At 32.3% G+C, this 23,646-nt stretch overlaps 1 protein-coding gene across 2 annotated transcripts in view; it reads left to right on the forward strand.

Annotated features, from left to right (window-relative positions):
* The window catches only part of LOC124356771 (palmitoyltransferase ZDHHC9-like), a 53,786-nt gene that overhangs the window by 5,467 nt on the left and 24,673 nt on the right, over positions 1 to 23,646 (forward strand). Inside the window, exons 1-5 of one of the 2 annotated variants that reach the window (XM_046807962.1) lie at positions 8,828 to 8,962; positions 10,145 to 10,305; positions 18,593 to 18,751; positions 20,602 to 20,739; positions 22,410 to 22,564. In XM_046807962.1, coding sequence (XP_046663918.1) covers positions 10,161 to 10,305; positions 18,593 to 18,751; positions 20,602 to 20,739; positions 22,410 to 22,564 — 597 coding nt within the window. In that variant the 5' untranslated portion in view covers positions 8,828 to 8,962; positions 10,145 to 10,160. Of the gene's footprint in view, positions 1 to 8,827; positions 8,963 to 10,144; positions 10,306 to 18,592; positions 18,752 to 20,601; positions 20,740 to 22,409; positions 22,565 to 23,646 lie in introns of those variants that run through there. The other variant, XM_046807960.1, reaches the window with a different exon arrangement.

The raw sequence follows: 23,646 nt of genomic DNA on the forward strand, positions 1-23,646 counted from the left end.
TCCTATCATTGTTTTGTTTTAAATATATAGTGAGTGGATAAATTGAATCAAATAAATTATGTTTGAATACTGTTAAAAAAATGTAAAAATACAATAAAATAATGTAAAAATACAAACATCAAACACTGTACATTAACTTGCAAAATAAGTGATTTTTTAAAGAATGTATTGTGAACATAAAATAAAATATTTGGAATACGTCTTAATATTGAAATTGAATTGAAATAAAATTCTATTTCTTCGCTTCGCTTGGTGGCGTACAATATCCTTGTTGCTAAGTGTTTTTGTTCTGAGCTCAATGATCTAAACTATTTTTTTTTGTAGGCCTATACACCTTTAGTCTTGCTGTAAATTGTTAAATTTATAAAAATCAAACACAATATTCATAAATATTTAAACCGTGTATTTTGGAGTGACATGAAACTTACTGGTAATATCTAAATGTTAGATCAAACATACTTTATCCCAAAAAGCATTTGTATTAAACTAATGGTATGTATAATAACAAGTTGACATCTATTTAAGCATTGTTAAATACTTTTGACAACTTGTTTGAAAATAATTTGTGCCTTCATAAACGTACTCAGTATTTAGTTTCTGTTAAGAACATTAATTTAACTTCTCAAGCTCAATGAACTGATTGTTTATTTATCATCAAGGACATTTTAGATGTGAGTTTAAAGTTCACTGATTGCACAACTCGAAGCAACATGCTGATTTTGGTTGCCACTCTCATATTATAATTAATTGTCTTGGCTGTCTGTATTTTTGAATTAAAATAAATACTTATTACAGAACATTCTAAATATGTTTCTTGATATTTTAATTATAAATAGCCAAAACGGTTCTTAAAAAGTAGTTTAAAACCACAAAGTATTAAAAAGATTAAGGGTTGCTAAAATTGTCAAGACGTATTTAATAACTATTTATAATAAAGTAAAAAAATTGTTGAATATATAAAATTTCATCCAAAATTCTGGAAATAATTTATGCAGACTTCTTTCTAATATTTATTGTGTTTTGAAACACTAAAACTTTATAAATGTTCTATAGGCATTCTCAAGGCCTCTGAGAGTTTAAATGTCTTTAAGAGGCTAATGTGAGTTTAAAAACAGTTTGTGAGAGTTTAAATGTCAAGTTTACTCTGTTATTGTTAAACAGTAAAAATACAAAAATATCTCAGATTCAGAGGAGACACTGGAAATATACTTTTTGTGCAATTAGAATTATTTGTATTTACTGGCAGCCATATCGGTTGGATTATGGGGAGAGCAGTTTCAGTTGTCAAAATCATTTTGATTTATGGCTATAATCTTATCGAGTGGTTATCAGCACTGTACGAACTTTTCTCCCGTATCCTGTTTGATAAGATTTTTATACAGTGCCCAGATTGGAAGTATTAGCCTAAAACTGACCTCATTTAAAAAAGTATATTTGTGGAATTACTGGATTTTATTTAACCCTCTACCAAAATCAGTGCTTCCAGCACAGGACAAGTCAAACTACAGATAACAACATTGGCCTGTGATTTGGCCTGTAAGGGTTAATATTGTTTGTGTTTTTTCTTTCTCTCTTTCTTAGGACAAGAAGCTTATAAATTGCAACTAGTTCTGAAAGGACCTTTGTACTACTTCCAGTTTATATTCTGGATGGGTAAAATTAGGGGTAGGGGCCGCCAGGAGGAAGAATTTAGGGTATTAATCCCAGTCATGTCCCCTCGGAAGAAGGGAAAGCCAGCTGTGAATGAGCCCCTCCAATCAGAGCAGACAGGGGGTGGCACGCCCTTATGTCTAGGCTAGCAAGAACCTTTGACTCTTAGGGAACCCCACCAATTCCAACAGTCATCTCCTACACTGCATTAGACTAGACCTATTGAACTACCCTTGCATCCCAGAATCTCGACATTTGCAGTTAGTGATGTGCCGCTCCTGAAAATCCATAAGGTTGCCCAGATTTAAGTGACACGTCGGGTTTTGCTGTGCGTAATATGGGATCAACTGGAAGGCATAAATAAACCAGCCAAAAGTGAAACCTCCTGGGAATTTTTATGTGTTTAGTGAATTGTTAATATCTAACCTCTGAGTGCCTAGGCGCATGGTTCTAAAATATTAGAAGCCAAAGAACAGACATATCATTTTGGTCCATGGAACTGTCAATATTATTATAAAGATACAGTACTACCGGTTTGATATAGGCTCTATGCCATAACAGGTGAAATAATGTTATGGTGATATATCGTGTGACTAATTTTAACTGGCTCCACTTAGGTAACAAATATTGTATAGACATTAGACATTAGACATTAGACATACTTTATTTGCACAAGACGTTTACAATATGTACATACACATAGAAAAACAGGTGCATCGTCAAACCTTATAAAAAAAAATTAATAAGGTCAATTAGTATCAATTTACAATTACAGAGAAAATAAAAATACTTATCCCTAAAAACCAAGATACAAATCACTTTCAAAATATTCTTGTAATGAATAAAATGCTGTGTTCAATAGTTCATTTTTCAATTTTTCTTTGAACTCTTTTTGGTTCATTTCCTTATATGCCGCAGGTAAAACCATTGTACAGCATCAAACCCCGCATATATAGGACTTTTTTGAAAAAGAGCTAAGCGATGGGATGGATATCTTAAAACGAGGCCATTTCTTGTATTATAATTATGCTGAAACCTGAGATGGCTGGCAAAGCATTTTTTCAAAGTGAATATAAGTTTAAAATTTCATGGATGTACAATCCTATTACTGTTAAAATTTTTAAATTCACAAAAATGAGTTCTACATGAACTACGTGGGTTGGAGTTTTGTAACTATGCGAATTATTCTTTTTGGATATTTAAAAACATACTTGATATTTGAGGATTGGCCCACAGAACTATACCGTATCTCAGGATTGACTCTACGTATGCATGATAAATAATTTTTATGGTATCAAGGGGGACAACAGTCTCTCATATGCAAAAATACAAAAGATATTGACCTAATCTTTTTTACAACATTTTCTACATGTACTTTTTCCAACTAAGGTTTTCGTCAAAAAATACTCCCAGAAATTTATGAGAAGGTACTAAATTTGGAACATTTAAAGTTTCAGCCGTTTTTCCTTAATGAGAATTTTATAATTTGGGGTTTTATCAATGTTTAGTTTTAAACCATTAGCACTAAACCAAGAATCCATAGCATTAGATACATCTGAAATTGAGTCAGGGAGCTCAGTATTTAATCTGTTTTTAACTAATGCTGTTGTATCGTCGGCAAACAAGATTAGGTCTCTATCTAAGGCTTTTGGTAGGTCATTAACATAAATTAAAAATAAAAGGGGACCCAAAATAGAACCTTGAGGGACACCTGTAGATATATCCTTCCAATTAGAAAAAAATTTTGAATTGTTATCCAATATAACAGTTCTTTGTTTTCGATTTGTGAGATAGGATTTCAACAGACTAAAGCAATTTTCTTTTATACCGTAATCGTTTAATTTGAGTAACAATACTCCATGGTCCACGCAGTCGAAGGCCTTAGACAGGTCACAGAAAACACCCGCTGTAGCCTGCGACCTGTCAAGAGTGCCACCATCACCTCATTTGTAAATTCTGTGAGAGCTGACCTTGTCCCAACATTTTTGCGAAAACCAAACTGTTTACTGTAAAGTAATGTGATTATTTTCAAAATAATTTACAAGTCTTAAGTTAATTACTTTTTCAAATATTTTTGACAGATTACTTAAAACTGATATGGGGCGATAATTGCTTAAATCCTTTTTTGAGCCTTTCTTAAAAACTGGTGATATTTGTGAATATTTCAATTTTTCTGGGAAAACTCCTTTCTCTCAGACATTGGTTGATAATTAATGTGAGAGGCCTTGATATTATATGAACAGTGGCTTTTATCAACTTGATAGGTATTTCATCCCATCCTAATGAGGTTTTATTTTTCATTGATAAGATTATTTTAGTAATTTCACCAATATTGCAAGGGTTGAAGCTAGACAATGAAACCCCAGCCTCACAACAAGTGAGCTTCATTGACATATGAACTCCATTAACGGTGGCTCTCTTTACATTGGTTATTTAAAACTATATTTGAAAAATAATCATTAAAGCTCTCAGCTACAACTTGAGGACTAGAAATGTCTTCTCCATCCTTGGACCCATTCAGTACAATACCAGTTTTTTAGTTTTAATACCATTGTGGCCAAGTTCTGTATTTACAATTTGCCAGGCAGCTTTAGAATTTATTTTCAGATTGAACTATGTAGGCGCTATTTGCCATTATTTTTGCTGCCTTTACTACTTTTTTGAATGTTTTTTTGTAAGACTTGACATAATTTAAAAACTCTGGATTTCTGTTTATTTTTGCTTCCCAATGAAGTTCCCTTTTCTTCTTACTAGATATTTCAATACCCAGAGTAACCCAATTCAAGACTACCGGTTTAGTCTTGGTGGTCCTCTTAAAAGTTTTTATGAGGGAAGATATTATTCAATGTCATTATGAAGTTACTTAAAAAAAAATTGTTGTAATTTTTATTAACATCAAGAGCTGGGTCAAAAGTCTGAGATACCACTTCTTTCCAAGCAGTGAACAAAACTGTTTACATTAACATCTGAATATATTCTCTTTTTGATCATAACATTATTTTTGTTCGGATTTTGGATTTTTTTTTGACCAGGTATATTTAAAAAGATAGCATTATGGTCAGACAACCCTAAATCCATATTGATTTTAATCTTTTGCATTGTATTTTTTATTTGTTATAATGTTGTCCAAGCAGGATGATGAAGACTGGGTTATTCTAGTTGGTTCCTCAAATTGTAGAGAAAACCCGTAACACTCTATTAATTCTCTAAACTTGCCTGAAAATATACTATTTTTTCTAAAATATTTACATTAAAAATCGCCCTGTGACAAAAATTGATTTATTACTCATTCGCTGTTGCAAAAAGAAGAGAAGCTTTTCAAACTTTGCAAAAAATAATTTCCTTACCTCATAATTAGGAATTGTATATACAGATATGACAATAGAGTTTAAATCAATGAGTTCCACAGCAGAACACTCAAATATTAAATCCTGATTCAAACCTAAGGAGATATTATTCAAAACTTTATATTACAACTAGCTTCTACCAATAAACATGAACCTCCTCTCAATGAATTTTTCCTAACATAAAAATCAGCTATTCTAAAATTATTTATGTTCCTCTAATAACACAATGGAATAATTGTTAAGCCAGTGCTCGTTTATAGATATTACTTTAATTTTTGAATTTAGCTGAGATAAAAATAAACATAATTCAGAAATCTTATGGGGGTTAAAACCTTGAATGTTATAGTGCATTATCAAACTGGAGTGAATATTGAAAGAAGCTAGTTTTGGGTTATTTAAAGAACTACAGTTTGCAGATACATTATCTTTTTGTCACCTAAAGTCAGTTTAAATTAACATTTTTCCACTAGTCCTGTACTATCAGTTATACTACTATTATATTACTCTTGTTTATAGTACATTTTTGTGGAACTTGGTCAGACTCAACACCAGACACATTACTCTGCTTTTGTACATCACTCACTAGCGTAGACCTCACTACTTGGCTGTACTCTTGAGAGCCTGGCACCACCCTCGGGCTCACTGGACTCTGTGTGGTGTCTGCGTTGTCTCCAAGTTGAGTGGGTCTAAGTCTGATCGGGCTGACAGAGGGCGAGTTCACTGTAGTAGTTGTTTGGGCTGCTGCTTTACTTCTGGAGTCATTCATTACTTGTCGCAGTTTCTCCAAAAACTCGGTATGAGTGAGACCATGCCACAGCTTCCTTCTCGCAGATGGTTGGTCATAGGATGTTAACACAGACTGTAGCACCTGTGGTTTGCTGAAGGCGGGTTATGTTTTTCACATAAATTTTCCAGTCTTATCAGGTCACGCACACATCCCATGGGCGAACAATAGAGGGTTTTTTAGCTGCTTTTTCTCTTGAAGTCCTTGATTAATTGTTCAAAAGCCTCATTATAACTTTGTTGGGTCGGTTTACCATTGTAATTTTCTTTAGTGACCAAACTGTAAACTGTTGCTCCGCTCTTAAGTGTCTGACATGTTAATTTTGTATCCACAAAGTCAGAGGTTTGAGGTCTTCCGAAACTTTCTCTAAAAAATACAGCAACCCCAGCACTCATGTTTCTTTCATGTCTAAATCGTTAGAGATAGCGTGCGCAAAAGGCTATTGTAGATCGTTTTGGTGTTGTCTTATTATTTTTTTCATGTCTGCCTCAATTATGTTGATAGAGTAGGGTTTTATGGTTGAAGATTGAGAAGGAAGTTCTATTTCAGTGTTTAGGTGTTTTTTTTTTCCTTTGTGATATTTGAAGGTTTTTTCCAGGGAATCAATTATCATATAAGATAGTTTTCTTTTTTCCTCGATAATTTAGGTGTAGGCCATGTCGAGTGAAATGATCTCTTCCAAGTTCATCCAAGTCAATGATGTGCACATTGTCCATTCTTACAGCAATTTCCTTGATATAATTATTTGCTATGTTTTATATCGTGATGTGTTGGATCAATCGGGTTTGTATCATAGCGGTTAGGAATTGTTGTTACATGTACAGTTCTTTCTTTGGTTAAGCTCTGCAAATTCCTCTCTAAGTTAGAGTAGATTTCTTCAGTTGATTTTTTTAAGTATGTTATTCGTCCCTGCAATAATGACCATGGGTCGATGAAGAGCTCCTTCAGCTTGTCTGTACACTTGGCAGACTGTAGCCCCGGGCATAACCAGACCACTCACTCTAATCCTACCTACCCCCACTACAGGCACCGATTGTTTCAGGAAGACCCCTTCCATGGCTGTCTGCGTAAAATTCAACATCCATTGTTTTTTCGACCATCTTTACTCTTCTTGCCTGTTGATATTGGTTTATTGATTGATGTTTTTTTTTTCTTTTTCCTGCTTTAAATAGTTTTTTTCATTACCAAATTGTGCTACATCTCTTTCTTCTTTTGAGTCGCATTCTGTGATGTTTAAGGTTTCAAACCTGCCACTTAAAGGAATAACAGTGAGATCTTGAGCCTTGTTGTTTAGTTTTTTTTTTTTTATTTCCTTTCCTCTTTTTCACCTCGTTCCATTTTCTTAGGTTGGTAGCATTTTTTATCCATGTTTATATCTACAATTTTTATTTATGTTTATGTTGGAAATCAGCCGTACAGCTTACAGGAGTATGATCAATGGAGCCCTCTAGTGCTGAATATCCCAGAAGATCCTGTGTAGGGGTAGGAGTGGGCATTCTGTACATCATTTCAGCAACTGTGTCGGGTCTGAGTGTGGTAAAGTTATTGTTATGTAAACAGTAGAGCTAACTGAGCCCGCTTGGTTAATATATCACTTTCTTTGATGTCTGGCCAGAAATCTCCTCGGTTATTTTTTATTTCATAAATTGTCCCTTTAATGATACATTGGATGAGTATATCGCCAAATATAAGCATATAGATACCGCAGTCCACTCCATTGCTTTGTTGTGGTACTGCTACTTTGTTTATAGGTGTAAGTTCCCCCAAGCCCAGTGTTTAGATATCTTTTTTACCACCTGTTTAGCATGTGATAAGTTATAATCACCAATTGAGTCAAAGTGTAAGAATTCATCATGTCCCTTCACATACAGCAAAAGACTCCAGTGAGATCCCCCCACTTTGGTCAATGGCAGGTGAGTCACTAATAGGAAAAGAAGATGAATGACTTGTTTTGAATTTGAAGAGGCTCCACAATAGTGTTAGTGTCTTCTAAACATTTGATAGCTTGTGTTACCACGGGATTCATCAACAATATTTCCTGTTTAACTATTTTTTGCCGTAAGCCATGTTATAGTATAACTCAATAGAGTCATCTGTGATATACTTTGATTCCATTATTGACATGCAGATTGAGAACCTATTACACGTATTTGTTTCCATGTTATGAACAGAATGTGAAAGCTGGGTTTGGATTTTGACATTCTGATGTTTAGTCGCCTTGTTTTTAGGAGTAAGTAAATTATTTGTAGGAGTTTCACCGGCTTTTCGGTTTGTGGAGATGGAAAGTCTGTAGTTTTTTATTCAGCACAGGAGAGATAACATGATTTTTTAGAGAACCCCTATTACAGTGTTTTCTTTGCTTACTTCTCTCAAATCGTCTTCAATTTCTTTAAATGCTAAGGCGTAGACTTCATTTTTCTGCTTTTTATCCTGAGGGATTTTATGTTTTTGTTCTGTATAACTTGATAGTTCACTTAGTCTACATGTTCCTTTTTCTTTGGAACCATAAAAAATTACATTGAAAATAAATGTGTTTCCTTTTTTTTCCACATTTTCAATCACTGCAGGCCACGGAGCATGTCCCTTTAACTTTGCTATTACCAGATCACCTGGCTGATGTTTTAAGTTTTCCATTTTTTAATTTTTAAATCAGGGAAATAACATCCAATATTATATTTCCCAATATAGAAACATTTATATTTTAATGTTAAATAGTATGGTAATAACGGTTTGTATGTAATTTCTCAATGTCTAATAAGGTTTAATCAATGAACCATAGACCATAGATAATTGGTGGGCACAGCAATTAATTGAAGATTGAAGATAGCAGGCAATAGTGGCTGACCTTGAGCTGTTATTTGTCTGCCTACTAGTTTTACCTGCCGTTGGACTAGGTAAACAGGTACAGCTGACTGACAATGCAAGCTATACTCTGCTCACCAACTGCCTGTCACTACTAGAGTCATGTCAGTAGGCCACTTCCTGCCAGTTATAATTTGGTTATTATTGTTATTATTTTTTTTCGCCACAAAATTACTTTTCAAAACACCAAGTCTAATTAAAATAGTGAGTGATGCTACAAACAGTCAAACTGTGGACTGTCCAAACCATCCTTCAAATCATTGTTTCAAAGTATGCCCACAACCATGTGGTTTTGTCTCCTAAAAGCATGACTAAAAGAGTAAGTAATTTTTAATGCTTATATTTCCATTTCCAAACTAATAGAACTAATAGAAAATATAGTGGACTATTTAATAATGCAATTTTTATAATTAATGTGTGACTAAGAGTAACTAAAGAATTAGCAGTTTATTTCAGGTCAGGTAAGAGGATTTCAGTGTGCTGTGGGAGATGGATAATTTTCTAATGGCTTCTGTGCCTGTCATGTTTACTAGGTTTAATAACAACCAGCTTTAAACTAGAAGATATGGACAAAAACAAGTTGTTTTCATTCAGCCTAATGCATTGTTAATGGTATTCTGTAGTTATGACAAGTCAATGTTCCTAATACAGCAGCAGTTGCTAAATTAAACATATTGTATATTATGAAAAGTATTCATTGTTTTTAGTTCATGTGCAACATTAATTTTTGGATTTTTATTTTTCATTTGGAAAGTTAGTTTAGTGTTATTGCAGTAAATAGTACTCTAGTACATCAGTAATGCTATAGAAATTTTGATGTGACCACTGGCGTTTGTAAAAGCAGAAGTAGTTGACGATATGAGATGGGGAAAATAAGTCAACATATCAATATCTGAGTGTTTTGCTTTCTGTTGCAATTCAATTTGTTATGGCTCCATTATACGAAGAACGTTTGTGAAGCTATGCTTTTGATTTGATTGTTGTGTACAAAACATACATCATTTAGTACAGGGTAAGAAATAAAAATCACAAGGGTTCTTTCCTGTCCTGTTTTTCAATCTCTTTAAAAAATTTGTCTATCAAATTTTATGTTTTATTACATTTTTATATATTTTAAAATTTATATAAATCCTTATAAATTTGTTACAACCCAAACAAAAACTTAGTATTTTTGCTTTAGCAGATTCGTTCAGAGCATCCATCTGTAGAGGAACATTATGGAATATTTCAATCACACCTCTCGATTGAAATAATGCAAATTAAATGTAAATTATTGGATCAGATTAAGATATTTTGAATTAAAAATTGTATATCTACAACAACAAAAATATATATCTACAAAATTAGGATAACTTTACTTTTTCATTTAAAAATACAGTATTTTTTATGAAAGGGTGGAAAAATTAATCATTTAGGTTGAAATTAAGGGTAAATATTGTAAAATTAGCGAGCAACCAGTAGACTGTAGTGTTCCTTTATTTACTATTATGTGTGTTTGCAGTTGTCCTTTCCTGGCCATGCGCATTACTCCTGCTATCCCTGCAGTGGGTGCACTGCTGTTTGTGTTTGTCATGTCGGCACTCCTGCGCACGAGTTTCAGTGATCCAGGCGTCATCCCTCGAGCAACACCTGATGAAGCCGCTTACATCGAGAAACAAATCGGTACGATACTTTTATTTTCATAAACTCGCTGTAAATCTTAGCTAACACATACAAGACCAAAATTACATTTGGCTTGTTGCTAAATTCTACTATTATAGTCTACTAATATATAATAAGTAGTGGAAGGTTTATTTTTTAGTACATCTGACAAGTTGAATAAATCCAAGATAGCTGAAAAAAAGTACCATAGTGTCAGTTGCAGACAGTATAAAATGTAGTTTCAGTAGTAAACAACATGAAAATCAGAATATATGATGCACAACAGATGCCTGTTTCACTGTATTTTAATAACCCATTTCATACTGATTAACAATTAAAATAAGAGAATTATCAGAACAAAATTTACAAAGCTTACACAGTTTACTAATGATATCTAAGCAACATATTTTATTATTTTTTTAGTGACTAATCTATATATTTTATGGTCTTTTTATGTCATGAGACAAAATGAAAAAAAAACCTAATTTCAACACTATCAATAAACTAATAAAGGTGCAATTGTATAACATACAAGCTCTTGTGACCTTTTTAATCATTATCGATTGATAGCCAATAGTGACAGTGAGGTAATCACCGACTCTCCAAGGCACAGTTTCTTTGAGGGCAGTGTGATTGATGTGAACTGTACCGCCATACCTATTTCCTGTACTATTATTAGCAAGTGTGTAATTAGTTCACAAATATCCAGATAGATTGAGGGGGGCTCATAAATTTTCTTGGATTTCTAAAAATATGACTTTATCAGCTATTTCAGTTTTAAGTTTTGTAAATTTAGTATACTGATGCAAGCTTGCAAAGTCTGTTTACATCCAGAAAATATGGCTCATTTCTTTATGCAACTGATAAAAATCAATAACAGAATGTATTTTGTAAAACATGCAAAAGAAATGTTACAACCTGGACTTAAATGGAATGTTAAAACACTATCATAGGTGCAGAAAATTAATTTCAGTAGATATTTTGAGTTTTGTTCTTAAAAAGTTATTTTTTTTACTTATTTATTCTTTGAAATAAAATTTTATTTGTAAATTCAAAAACCCTATTTGCGTTCGTCTGCATTTTCATTTAATACTAATTACTAATTCTATTCTTAGAAATTAATTTGTGGTCATGTCCATGCAGTTTTATTACAAGAGGTACCTAACCACAAAGTTGTTCCTTATTATATAGTTAGAGATAACAAATAATTAGCTGGGCAGTAACAAAAGTATCACAGATCTGCTCGAGTACAATAAACAGTTAATGGGAGTCAGTTAAATGAGAAACTAAATTCAGCATGTTATGCTATTCGTAAAATTAGAAACTTGACTGACTTAAGAACAGCAAAAACTATTTATTTTGGCTATTTCGAATCTGTGTTGAGATATGGAATTGTTTCCTGGGGAAGTTCACCATTTATTGAACAGGTTTTCAAAACTCAAAAGAGAGCAATCCAAATTCTAGGAAATTTGAAATTTAATCAATCATGTAGAGGACATTTTTTTAATCTTCAAATTTTAACAGTAAGAAGTATTTACATAATGGAAGTTTTAACTCAAACATATAAAAGAATACAGTCCAATCCCTTTATCTCCCATCATAACTACACAACACGTAATAGTTATTCTCTACCTGTTCCTATACACAGAACAACCCATTTTAAAACATCTTTCTCTTACAATAGTCAGCATTTCTTTAACAAATTACCTTTAGCATGGAGAGAGATTCCTACATTAAAGGCTTTCAAAAAAACTATTAAAGAATACATGCTTCAAACTGAAATTTATACTTTTGACGATTTTCGTCCGAATTCACCAGAAAATAATTAAGATGTGAAATATCATACCACCTAGTATTAGCTATATGTTACTTGTGTTGTAGTTAGTATTTTTTTTTTTTTTTAATTGTTATTTAGTATTTAGTGTTATTATTTCTTGACGAGCCTTATAACATTGTAATGTTATATTGGGCTAATAAATCATTTCATTTCATAAATCATTTCATTTCATTTCATTTCATTTCACACTTAGAACAAACCATTAGAATATCTACGTCAAGGCCTCGATTTTGGAAGTTTTCTTGGGCAAAATTAATTTCAAATTAACTACCAGACTTGTTATAGTCTATTTAATCCTGTAAATTTAATGTCTAATATTACTTGGTCCCGCCATAATTGTACAGTAATATAAAATAGTTATGTTCAGCCTAATAAAAGGTAAACATTAAAGAAGAAAAAAAAAACTCCTGCCGGTGTAGACTAATATATGACTAGATTTGATTCACTATACACACTCAAAACTCTGCATTACACACCTGAAACTAATCACCACATAATTATAACTACAATTTTAATTACCGGAAATGTGTTCAACTAAAGTCAATGCAAAGACTATGTAAACACAGCAACGTTCAATAAACAGCAAGATGACTTGCAAGCAACATCAGCAATTCCCAGCTGAATCACAACAAAAGCTGATGGAAATATATCGTTACTTCAGTATCGTTTCACTCCTAGAAATGAATTGTGGACAACTAAGTATGCAATTTGATTGGTTAAAACTGGAAATTACTTGGGAAATGTACTTTTTTTTATAGAATGTACCGAGTATATCACAACACACACTAAGCAGAAAGGGGTGGATTTAATCTGTGCATCGTAACTTCTAAACTCTTCAAAGGGTTAAAGTAATGGAATTAATAAATGGTGTTTTAAATTTCCCATGCAAGAGTGTGCCACATAGATACCATATCTAGGCAATTATTACTACAACTGAAAGGAGTCAACTGATGGAGACATCTAACAAGTTATGTTACAATTTTCCTGTAATACTTACCTGCATTGTGTAAGATTACACATTAAACAAGAAGATAAGGTCTATTGACCAGTTTCTTGACAAACAACTTTGCATCCAATGGGAAGTATCCAAGATTTCAAAATACACTGTTTCTAACATTTACAATAGGCTACAATATATATGGAGAAGAACCAGTTCATCAATCTCTAGTTCTCCTGACAACAGTTTTACACAACTGTGTCAAAAAATACATAGGACTTTATAAATGTGCAGTGATTGAGCAGAAAGAATTTTGCAGAATGAAAGAGAGGATTCTTTATTGACACAAACTAAACATTGCTTTTTTTCAATTTTGGTGGTTAATGAATGAATCAATGAATGAGTATTTATTTCCTCATATAACAGTTCACAGATCACAGCATATAGTGTACAAAATACAGGAAACGACCTCCTCAGGCACGTAGAATATTTTTGCCCAAATTAAAAATCTGGACAAACACCAATGAAATAGTCAAGATCATTGATACAGTCTAAAGAATTTACTTATAACGGAACCTTCATAACGGAGATTTCACTATTGAAAAATCTTCAGAAAGCTACGAATTTGGTTATGGTGGTCCTAATTTGTTGTGCTTGTAAAGTGTGGCAGATAACAAATTCTCTAGCTTCAGGCACAACCGTCGCTAATGATCATCATGATTTTAGCGTCTGACAATACAAAACTGATGAACGACTTGATGTTTTACAACAGCATTAAGGATGTAGAGATATTTTAACACAAGTGACAGGAGATTCGATTTGGTACAAGGGGTTCCAGGTTGTGGGAAACGTACATTTCTCCTTAAATCCTACATAGATTTTGACCATGTTAGACTTCACTCTTCTACAAAATTAAATTAAATTTTATAGAATTTTATTCTGAAACCAACTAGGTATCAACAATTAATAGAGATTATTAGGAAACAATCAATAAACTTTTTTTACCTTTTTTTTAGATGGAAATAGTCATTTATACCACTAAGGATGGAGGGAGCAGTCGCTTTCAAGGAACAACTTTAAAAACTCAACCTTACTTTAAAACAAGACCTAAATAATATCTGCAGAATCTTTTACTCTATTTTACTTGACTTGAGCAATCACTTGAAAGCAGGAGCTGATACCAAAGATTAATCGTAGATGATTAATCATCGGTACATGTGGGAGAGGTACTTTTTGCATAACTTTGTCAAAAGCCAAAGTTCTTATGATTAGCGAAAAATATTGTTTCTTTTATTGATTTGGTTTGAATAACAACCTTTTCTTAGGAGAAATTATTGTTTCCTAATAATCTCTATTGTTGATACCTAGTTGGTTTCAGAATCAAATTCTATAAAATTTAATTTAATTTTGTAGAAGAGTGAAGTCTAACATGGTCAAAACAGGTGTGTATACATCCAATAACAGATGACCAATATTTCGGAAATCAAATGAACGTATGATTCTTTGTTTTCGTCTGTAGGTATTTTATAGAAATGGTTTAAGTTACAATACTAAAATTTTGTACACATATTGTAAGTATTCTTAAGTAAAAGATCGTTACAATTTATAAAATTATATCATTGGTGGAAATTTTCAACTTTTAGTACCAATATAATAGAAAATGAAGGTATTTGTTAACCCTCTGAGCATCCGTCATATTTCCCTAAACATTTCCCTAAACGTCCACCTGTTTTTATAGGTTTTGCAGTCTTTTTTTGCATAATTCATAAAAAATCTTAAGAATAATTTAAATATAGAGTATTATACATAATGTTTCTTGTAAAGAATCACATAATATGATTATATAAAAATTTAAATTAAAAAAAAATTTCTTTTTGTAACAGCCTGTGAAAAAGAGAAAAAAATATTTTAGAAAATATTTTTTTAGTATAAAAAGTATTCACATGTTATTATTATATTACTTCTAGAACAATTTCATAATAGGCAAATTATAGCAAATTTAGTCATGAACACATAAATATACAGGGTTATAGGGCTCTGTGAATATATTCATAATGTTATACAAACTTACATGGATATGCACAAATTTGAATTTTCTGCCTATTTGGTAAAACAAGTCGGCCGACGCTCGGAGGGTTAATATATATTAAATCCATAAAATATATGCAAAGAAATGAAAAATTACACCAAATTTATTGGGAACTGTCAGAGGATTGGCTGAATTTCAATCTATGTTTTAAATAATAAAATTATAAATAATTATAAAAAAATTTTATTTATTAATATGTCAATGTGGTGCTGCATTAATGTAGTATTATCATGAAAAATATGCAGTATTAAAGTAAAACTGCTTCTTTGGAGTTTTTTTAAAATGTTCAGTGAAATATTTGGTTTGTGGAAATCCTTAATTTGATTTCTTGTGATAAACAATATTGGTTCATTATTATCCGAAATGATAATCTTGAATTTCTTTCAAAATATTTATACTATGCACAAATTTAATGTGTATTGAAAGTGGAACACAAATTAAAAATAACGCAATAGTAATCTCCATTTCCTGAAAATAAAAATATTTAACACATAAATTTAAAGCTGGTTTGATTTTGTGGCAATTTTTTAATAAGCTTGCAAAGTGCTTAAAATAAGATAATTGATATAATTAAACAAAAATTTCAAAAACCTGGGTTTAGATAAAAATATACTGAGCAACCTTATGAATTAAAAAAAGTAGTTTGATAAATTAAACAGATAATTGGCCAGTAAATTGTTTAGTTACATATTTGCTAATATTTTATGTAATATTGGTGAATTAGGCCTTATCGTTGTAATTTGTTACAGTTGATAACTTTAATTAAAATATCAGAGGCAGTCGATTCCATTTTAAAAAATAGTTTCAACTTCCTCAAAGACAATTAGCTAGTAGTAACCTTGACCTTCATAAGCATGCTGCAGGGTTTGTTTGATTGTTATACCTTATCAGTTAATAGATATTTCTTTATGAGTTGTTTACAAATCATACAGAGTTGTTATAACATCATCGGGTGTGATATTTTCCTAGTGTCAGGAGCGTGCTGCGGCTTCCAAGAATAAGGAGATTAGATTTTATTTTTTGTAAAATCCCTTCAAATTTCTCTGTACTTGAAATTTAAATGTAATTTAATCTTTATTTTTATAGTATAATAATACAGTGTTAGTTTTCAGTAATCTTTAAAATGTACAGGGTAATAATTGTACTTTTTTACAGAACTGTTTTATATGAATTTCTATGGCTGTTTTAAATGTACGGTACTTATACCTAGTTAGGGTTTCAATAAGGCAAGTAATTAATTTTGTAAGTAGTCTACCACCCTGAAACATTCCTTCAAGTGAACACTAAAGTAGAATAGTTATGGCATTCTGCTTGTATGTCACGTCTGACTTAATTCTAATCGTATTTGAAGTTTGTTTTTTGACCATGGAAAGATTATAAAGGAAACAGGATTTACCATCATTCAGTGATACAACAGTACAATCAGTAGTAACAATAGTTACTGATTCTGTTGTATCACTGAATAATGACAAATGTCCAAAAAGATCCTGTTTCCTTCATATATGTTTATTTACTTAACTTTTCTTATATATAGCAAACACAATTGTAATGAGTGCTTTCACCAAATATTTAACATTAATATTTTCATTAACATGCACCTTTATTATGTATATATACATTAAGTATAAATTATCAAATCAGTGGATTAGAAATGCATTAGAATATGCTGAACTTTTGTATTATAAACCATTTTAATTTTACAAATCAACAAACTAAAATAAATAATACGAATTTGGAAAAGCTCAAAACACTTACTGTGACTCAGCGTAATATGGCAAATATTGATTTTGAAATATTAGTCCAGACACTTGGACTAAAGTGTGGGATCTGAGAAATCTTAGAAAATTATCAATTTACAATCATAACCACTAAAGCAACATAATTATGCCTAATATGGTCACAGCTATCTTTGTTCTGGATGACTTTTTGGTATTTCTAACATTTGTTGAGAGTTTCTGGCCATACACACATAAAGAAAATAATTAATGAAGTATGTTTAGAGTTGTCAGATTTTAATAAATGAGACCTTAAATTTACCATAAAAGTACCATAAAATAATAAAAGTTAAAAATTTGTAATGTGTATTTTTGACCCAACAAGTCATCAGACTAACCTTAACAAATATTTGATTTTTACATTTTTCATAACCAAAAAATGTAATCTCAAAATTACAACAACAAATAGAAAAAAAAATTAGTGAAGAGTATATTTTGTTCTCTTAGAGACCAAATAATTCATATTGCAATAAAATAACTTACTATACATCGCTGAAAGATAAACATAATTCAAAGGTAGACATCTCATTGAAGTTAGTAACTAGGACCAGTCAACAGAATGTGGTAGCGTTGCGCTAGGTTCTGTGAATGGTAGTCCCTAAGTCAGGCCGTAATATCATGGTGTGAACAGTATCTCATTGAGCCTTATGTATGCAGTGCTAACTCTTTCTGAAGATAACATAATCAAATATGATGAAAGGTCCATATATAAACTCTATTTTTAAAATAGATTTTTGAAATGCAGTTTGCAAAGCTGCACAAACAACCCTACTAATATAAAGTTTTCTATCTCCCAGATACAGGCTGAAAAGCCAGCTGTAGTGGATTGACCTAGGAATTCTATTGTAAACGAACATTGTTAAACAAGTTTCAAACACATTTACGCTCATATCTTTAAACGTAGAACTTTGAGAGACGACTCATTTTAAATATATAATTAATATACTATTGACTTTTTTCTTGTGCAGTTATACTTTTTGAATGTTGAAGCAGTAAAGTAAAACAACTTTCTTTCTACCTTTAAAGTGAAGCCTTTTCTATAATTTTGCAACCAAATCTCTAGGGCAAGTGTTGGAAATTTTACAATGACGGCTAGCCACACTCTTAATCACCTCTTAATTACTGTTTGACGTATTTTGCTAAATATATATATATTATTAATAAGAAATTTAAAAATTTATTTTGAAACATTTTGATATTCTCCCATTTCAGCCCATCACCAAGACTAATACAGCAAATGATTAATTTCTTACTGAAATAAAATTCAAGAAATAAATTCACAAAAAAATATGGCTGTACAATATGCAAATTAGTTCTCATTTTCTAGGCTATGTTATGTTTCTTTTCAACATTTGGAAAAATGCAGTATTATTTTATTTGGGTGTTTTTGTTTCTCAATTAGTCGTACTACATCCTATTAGAACTTACTAGAAAATGCTAAATAATTTGACATACCCTTAGTGATAACTATTAGAGACTACAATAACATTTCCTCTGAGATTGAATTAATTATTGTAATTTTATAAATGTCTACATTTTTAGTTATATGAATACTGTAAATTCATTTATAAAGGTATTTTTTACATTATTGTAACTAAGTTAACCATGATTTGATTTTCAGAATATATATATTTTTAAATATTATGGCATGATGGCTGATGTTGTTCCAGAAGTGTCTAACAGTGCCAACTCACCGACGTTCCGGCCTCCACCTCGTACTAAGGAAATCCTGGTTAAGGGGCAGACCGTCAAGCTCAAGTACTGCTTCACGTGCAAGATCTTCAGACCACCACGTGCCTCACACTGCAGCCTCTGTGACAACTGCGTTGGTTAGTCCGTTTGCTTTGCTTAAGTGTTTACGCCTATCGAATTTCATCTTTGCTTTAACTAAATTGTTTGCAGCGTTTATTCCATTTTCTACCCTCATTTTTGACGCATGTATCCATGCCTGGCTGTAGTTAGTTAATATATTGGTTTTTAATTTTTTGTTTGGTTTCATAAAGACAAATGGCAAATACAACAATGTCATAACGCAATGTGCGTTTTGTATGATTGCGATGTACAGTAATTGTTTTTTGTTTCTTTATATATATATTCATTATTATAAAGGAAACAGAATTTTTCCAGACATTTACCATTGTTCAGTGATACAAGAAATTAGTAACACTACGTTTCAAGATCTGCAATCTGATCTCTTCTTCAGAGGCCCACTCCTGTTCCCTACACTTTTTCTGTCCCCATCTTGTTGCCATGTGCTATTGGCCTCTGGTTAGTCAGCGAATGCAGACCTATTGTGATCTGTATTCTGTAGTTCAATTTTAATAATTATTGTTGTGTTAAGTTTCACTGCGGATGACAAAATTACCGGCGACAGAAAATGCAGGAATTTTTTTTTGTTTTTTACTTACCCAAAACGGAGTCAGGATAGCCAAAAGGGTTGTCCAAGGTATCCCGGAAGCTTCTTTGGTTGGAACGGGTGACATCATGTCCATGCCGAGTCTGCTCGTCATCCGCACCGGGTGCCGATCCCTGTGTTGTATGTGCTCGCAGCGGACTAGGTTTCGGCACAAACACTCACGAATTACACATATATAGTACATGAATGACACGTAGATAGTACATCAATTACACGTATTGGGGTGGGGTGGCACACTGGGGGTGGGGAACGCCGCCTTCACCGTCCCTAGAACTGTTCGAACTCGACTCATTGTCTTCATCAGATGAAAAATTATCGTCAATAACATTATCGTCTTCCTCCATTATGAGTACATACACTTACACAGTCAACAGACACTATAATCCACATACACAATATCGCAAAGCATACACAACAAAGGAAAATGGCGAACCGGCGATGAATCGCACCAACTGACTCACCAAAACAGGCACACCTCACTATGAGTGTTACAGCCTTCCCGGCGTGCCATTTTCGCATGACGAGCATGCTCGTCACCCGCTGTGAATGTGTTAAGTGCGTGTTTTAAGTTTGAGTTAGTGAAGTTGACACACAACATGGTGGTTGTGATTCCTGACTTACATGTGTCACAACACTGATATGATTTCTCTATTTTAACCTAGTTTGTAATTATGTGTTAGGTTAGCTATTTACCTGAAGAAGAGATAAGATTGCAGATCTCGAAACGTACTTTTACTGATTGTTTGTATCACTGAACGATGTCAAATGTCCGGAAAAATCTTGTTTCCTTCACAATCCTTCTATCGTCAAAAACAAACTTAAAACAAAGAACATTCTTTATTGCTCTAATTTTGACCATTCTGTTAACTTTGTTCCAATTGATATTGCATAAATATGTATGCTTTGTTGGTATTAAAATATTTTGAATCATGTCAAATTTGTGGGGTGTTTTATTAGCACCGCATGTTACGTTAATACCACAACGTGCCTGATTTGTTCTTGCCATCTCATACCTTGATAAGACTTGGCTTGAACCAACCATACAGATGTATGAATTAGAAATGGTCTATATTTACACACATTTATGCATTTCAGTATTATAATTCCAGCTGTTTGCTTAAAAGAGGTTACAAACCGAAACTGAGTATAACTTGGGTACAATTATTTTAATTGACCACTATGTCAATGACTAGATTAAAATTTGTATCTAATAATAAATATTTGTGTATGTACACTTAATAACTCAGTGTTGTATTTTTTCAGAGAGGTTTGACCACCATTGTCCGTGGGTGGGGAACTGTGTCGGTAAACGAAACTATCGATACTTTTATATGTTCATCGTATCTCTAGCGTTCCTATGTGTCTTCATCCTCGGATGTTCTCTCACACACCTAATACTTTGTGAGTATCTCTGCTAGTTAATAATAACTGTATGGATTAATGATTAACATTATATTCTATCTTATAGGGTTTTTTAGCCTTATTTATACTAATAAATTTGTGACTGCAATGACATGACTTGCTAGTCGTGTCCATAAAACTGGAAATATACAACTGAATCACAACAAAGGGAAACAGCTCAATAGGCCTGTAAGGGATGATAAGGCACCAGATGTTTTGGCTGCGGTTCAGCTCAATCAACGTGGCTCAACTGGAAGAGTGGCTACCGATGCAGAAATTAGCCAACCATCAGTACTCAGGATCGTTAAAGACAATAAAATTCATCCATATGGGATTTCACTACATCAGAACCAAATGGAGATGACTACCTTCTAAGAATGAACTTTTGTTTGTGGGTCCTTGATAAAATGCACAAAGATGAATAATATTTTCTATTTTTGCAAGATGTTACAGTGCGACAAAGCAACCTTTTTGAGCAATGGAAAACTAAACTTTCACAACGTGAGGTTCTGAAATGTTGAGAATCCCCACTAAATCCAAGAGTTAGACAAGCAAAGGTACAGGATCCTCAATAACTGGTTAGTACTATTGGTAACCAAATTGTTGGTCCTTTCTTTTTCCGAAGGACACTTAGATGGAAATATGTAAAACTTCCTCACAAATTACTTATGGAATCTTTTTTGGTTAAGGAAATCTTCAAAAATGAATTGCGAGAGGTGGACCAGCCAACTATCCACCCAGATCCCTGGATTTAACGTACATGGACTACTACTACTTGTCGGGAAAGCCGATAAACTTTCTTTATCAAAGCCCACGTCTCGAGAGGACATGATGATTCAGGGCTGCTGTTCAATCACTAAATAGTTAAGAGGCCTTAAGGACTGTAGAATCGGTAAGAGGTCTTAAGGACTGTAGAATCAGGCTTCTCATCTGTCTAAAAACTGTAAAATAGAATAATATCAAATAATTTCATTTCCATATTTTCTGTATTTCCTGAAACTGTAGAGCAATTGACATAATAGTATATATTATTAGGTAACTTTTAAACTGTTCTATATAATATAATATATAATAAAAATAACTACAAAGCTATATTTTATTTTGTTTTTAACATTTGTTGTAGCAAACCTATTAAAAAAAAAAAAAAAACGGTTTGAAGCACTATTAAAGTGAAAACCCCAAAAGGCTCAAATGAATTGTGTTTTTTTATAATTTTATTATTAATTTCACTAGATACATAGCTGCTCAGACAACAAGAACATACAACAGATACGTTTCATATTAAAGAATGGTATCATATTTGTGCAAGTCCTGAATAAATTTGTTCAACAAACTATTTAATGTTAGCTTTTTTACAATTGACACATTTTTAATATCTATTTTAAGAAAACTAAGTTGGTAAATTTGTTTTCGTAATCATATTTTTGAAATAAAATCAATAAAATTGTTTTGTTTATCTTATACAGCAAAATATATGATTTTTTTTAATCCGTAATTTTAGCTCAATTAAATCGGAATTTACAAACAGTGATAAAAATTGTAACACTGAAATATAAAATCATATATTAGTCCACTTTTAACATTTTACAATTATAACAAATTTGTCCATTTTGTTAATGTCTCTAAGATGACAGGGCAATATTTTAAATAATATTATTGTTTGATTTCAGTAACGAAAGATGACCGACTCTTCTTTGATGCTGTGAAGGAATCACCATCGAGTGTGATCGTTGTCGTTGTGTGTTTCTTCAGCGTTTGGAGTGTCTTGGGGTTGGCTGGATTTCACACGTATCTCACCACCTCCAACCAGACTACCAACGAAGATGTCAGTACAGGTTTACGTATTTACTGTAGAGTCGCTGCTCTTCAGTGTTCAATAGAAAGTCAAAACCATCAATTCACTTTTACTTAAATATGCAGATTTATCGTACACTTGTTAAATCTTGTTCATGTATTCTCAAGAGTGAAGTGTTTATTCTCCTGTATTCTATTGTAGTGAGTCTTGTTATTCAAAGCATTATGAATTACAAAAAAAAAAAAAAAATTAGAGGTTATGGTGTGAACCTAACCTATCTATACTAATGATTAAAACATGTACTCCCTGCTGTCTGAGCAATTGGGAAGTTGGTCATCAAGTTGCTGTCAATTGGTTGCTTTCTTGTGTTGTGAAAAATTGTATTATTATTCCACTGCCAAAAACATAAAGTCCGAGTCTTTTTTTTTAAGAAATACTTTCTGACATACAATCTGGATTTAGGAGAGGGTTTAGCCCTACATCTGCTCTTTTTTTACATATTATCAATCAGCTTCTTATAAAGAGGGACAGGAACCTTAAAAATGTTCTAGCTGCCATGGACTTTTCAGGAGTTGTCAATTCTGTGGATTCTGATTTTTTTAGCCAATCTTAGATTGTAATTGTTCTCTCCTATTCACCATTCTCAAATCCAAATTCTATGCAGTTGGTCAATTCTGATCATTCAAAGCTGTGTGCTTTGAGGTGAATTCATCAAAGTGTTCTGTTACGTATTTTGATATTTTTTTCTCCTGGGGAAATTCAGAATAAAGATTACTTTATGCTGTTTTACATGGTTTATATTTAAAGCATTGAATATACTGACATGTGCTGCCCGTGGCAAAACAAACTTAAAATAGTAAAATTTATTGTTTCCCCAATTTGGAATTTTGTTAGGTCATATAGAAAATCTAGTCATCCTTACACAATTGCAAAATGCTACACTCAGATTTGTATATAATCTTAAACAACATTTAAAAGTATATATAGTATGACAACATTTAAAAGTATTGTAAGGAAATTAGAATTATGTGGATCAAAGACCGATGCGATGTTCAGTGCACATGAATTGTTCATAGAGTTATTGAAATAGATAAGCCCTCCTTTCTTAAACG

This window comes from Homalodisca vitripennis, chromosome 3 (assembly GCF_021130785.1).
Source record: "Homalodisca vitripennis isolate AUS2020 chromosome 3, UT_GWSS_2.1, whole genome shotgun sequence".
In the NCBI taxonomy this organism is placed as follows: domain Eukaryota; kingdom Metazoa; phylum Arthropoda; class Insecta; order Hemiptera; family Cicadellidae; genus Homalodisca; species Homalodisca vitripennis.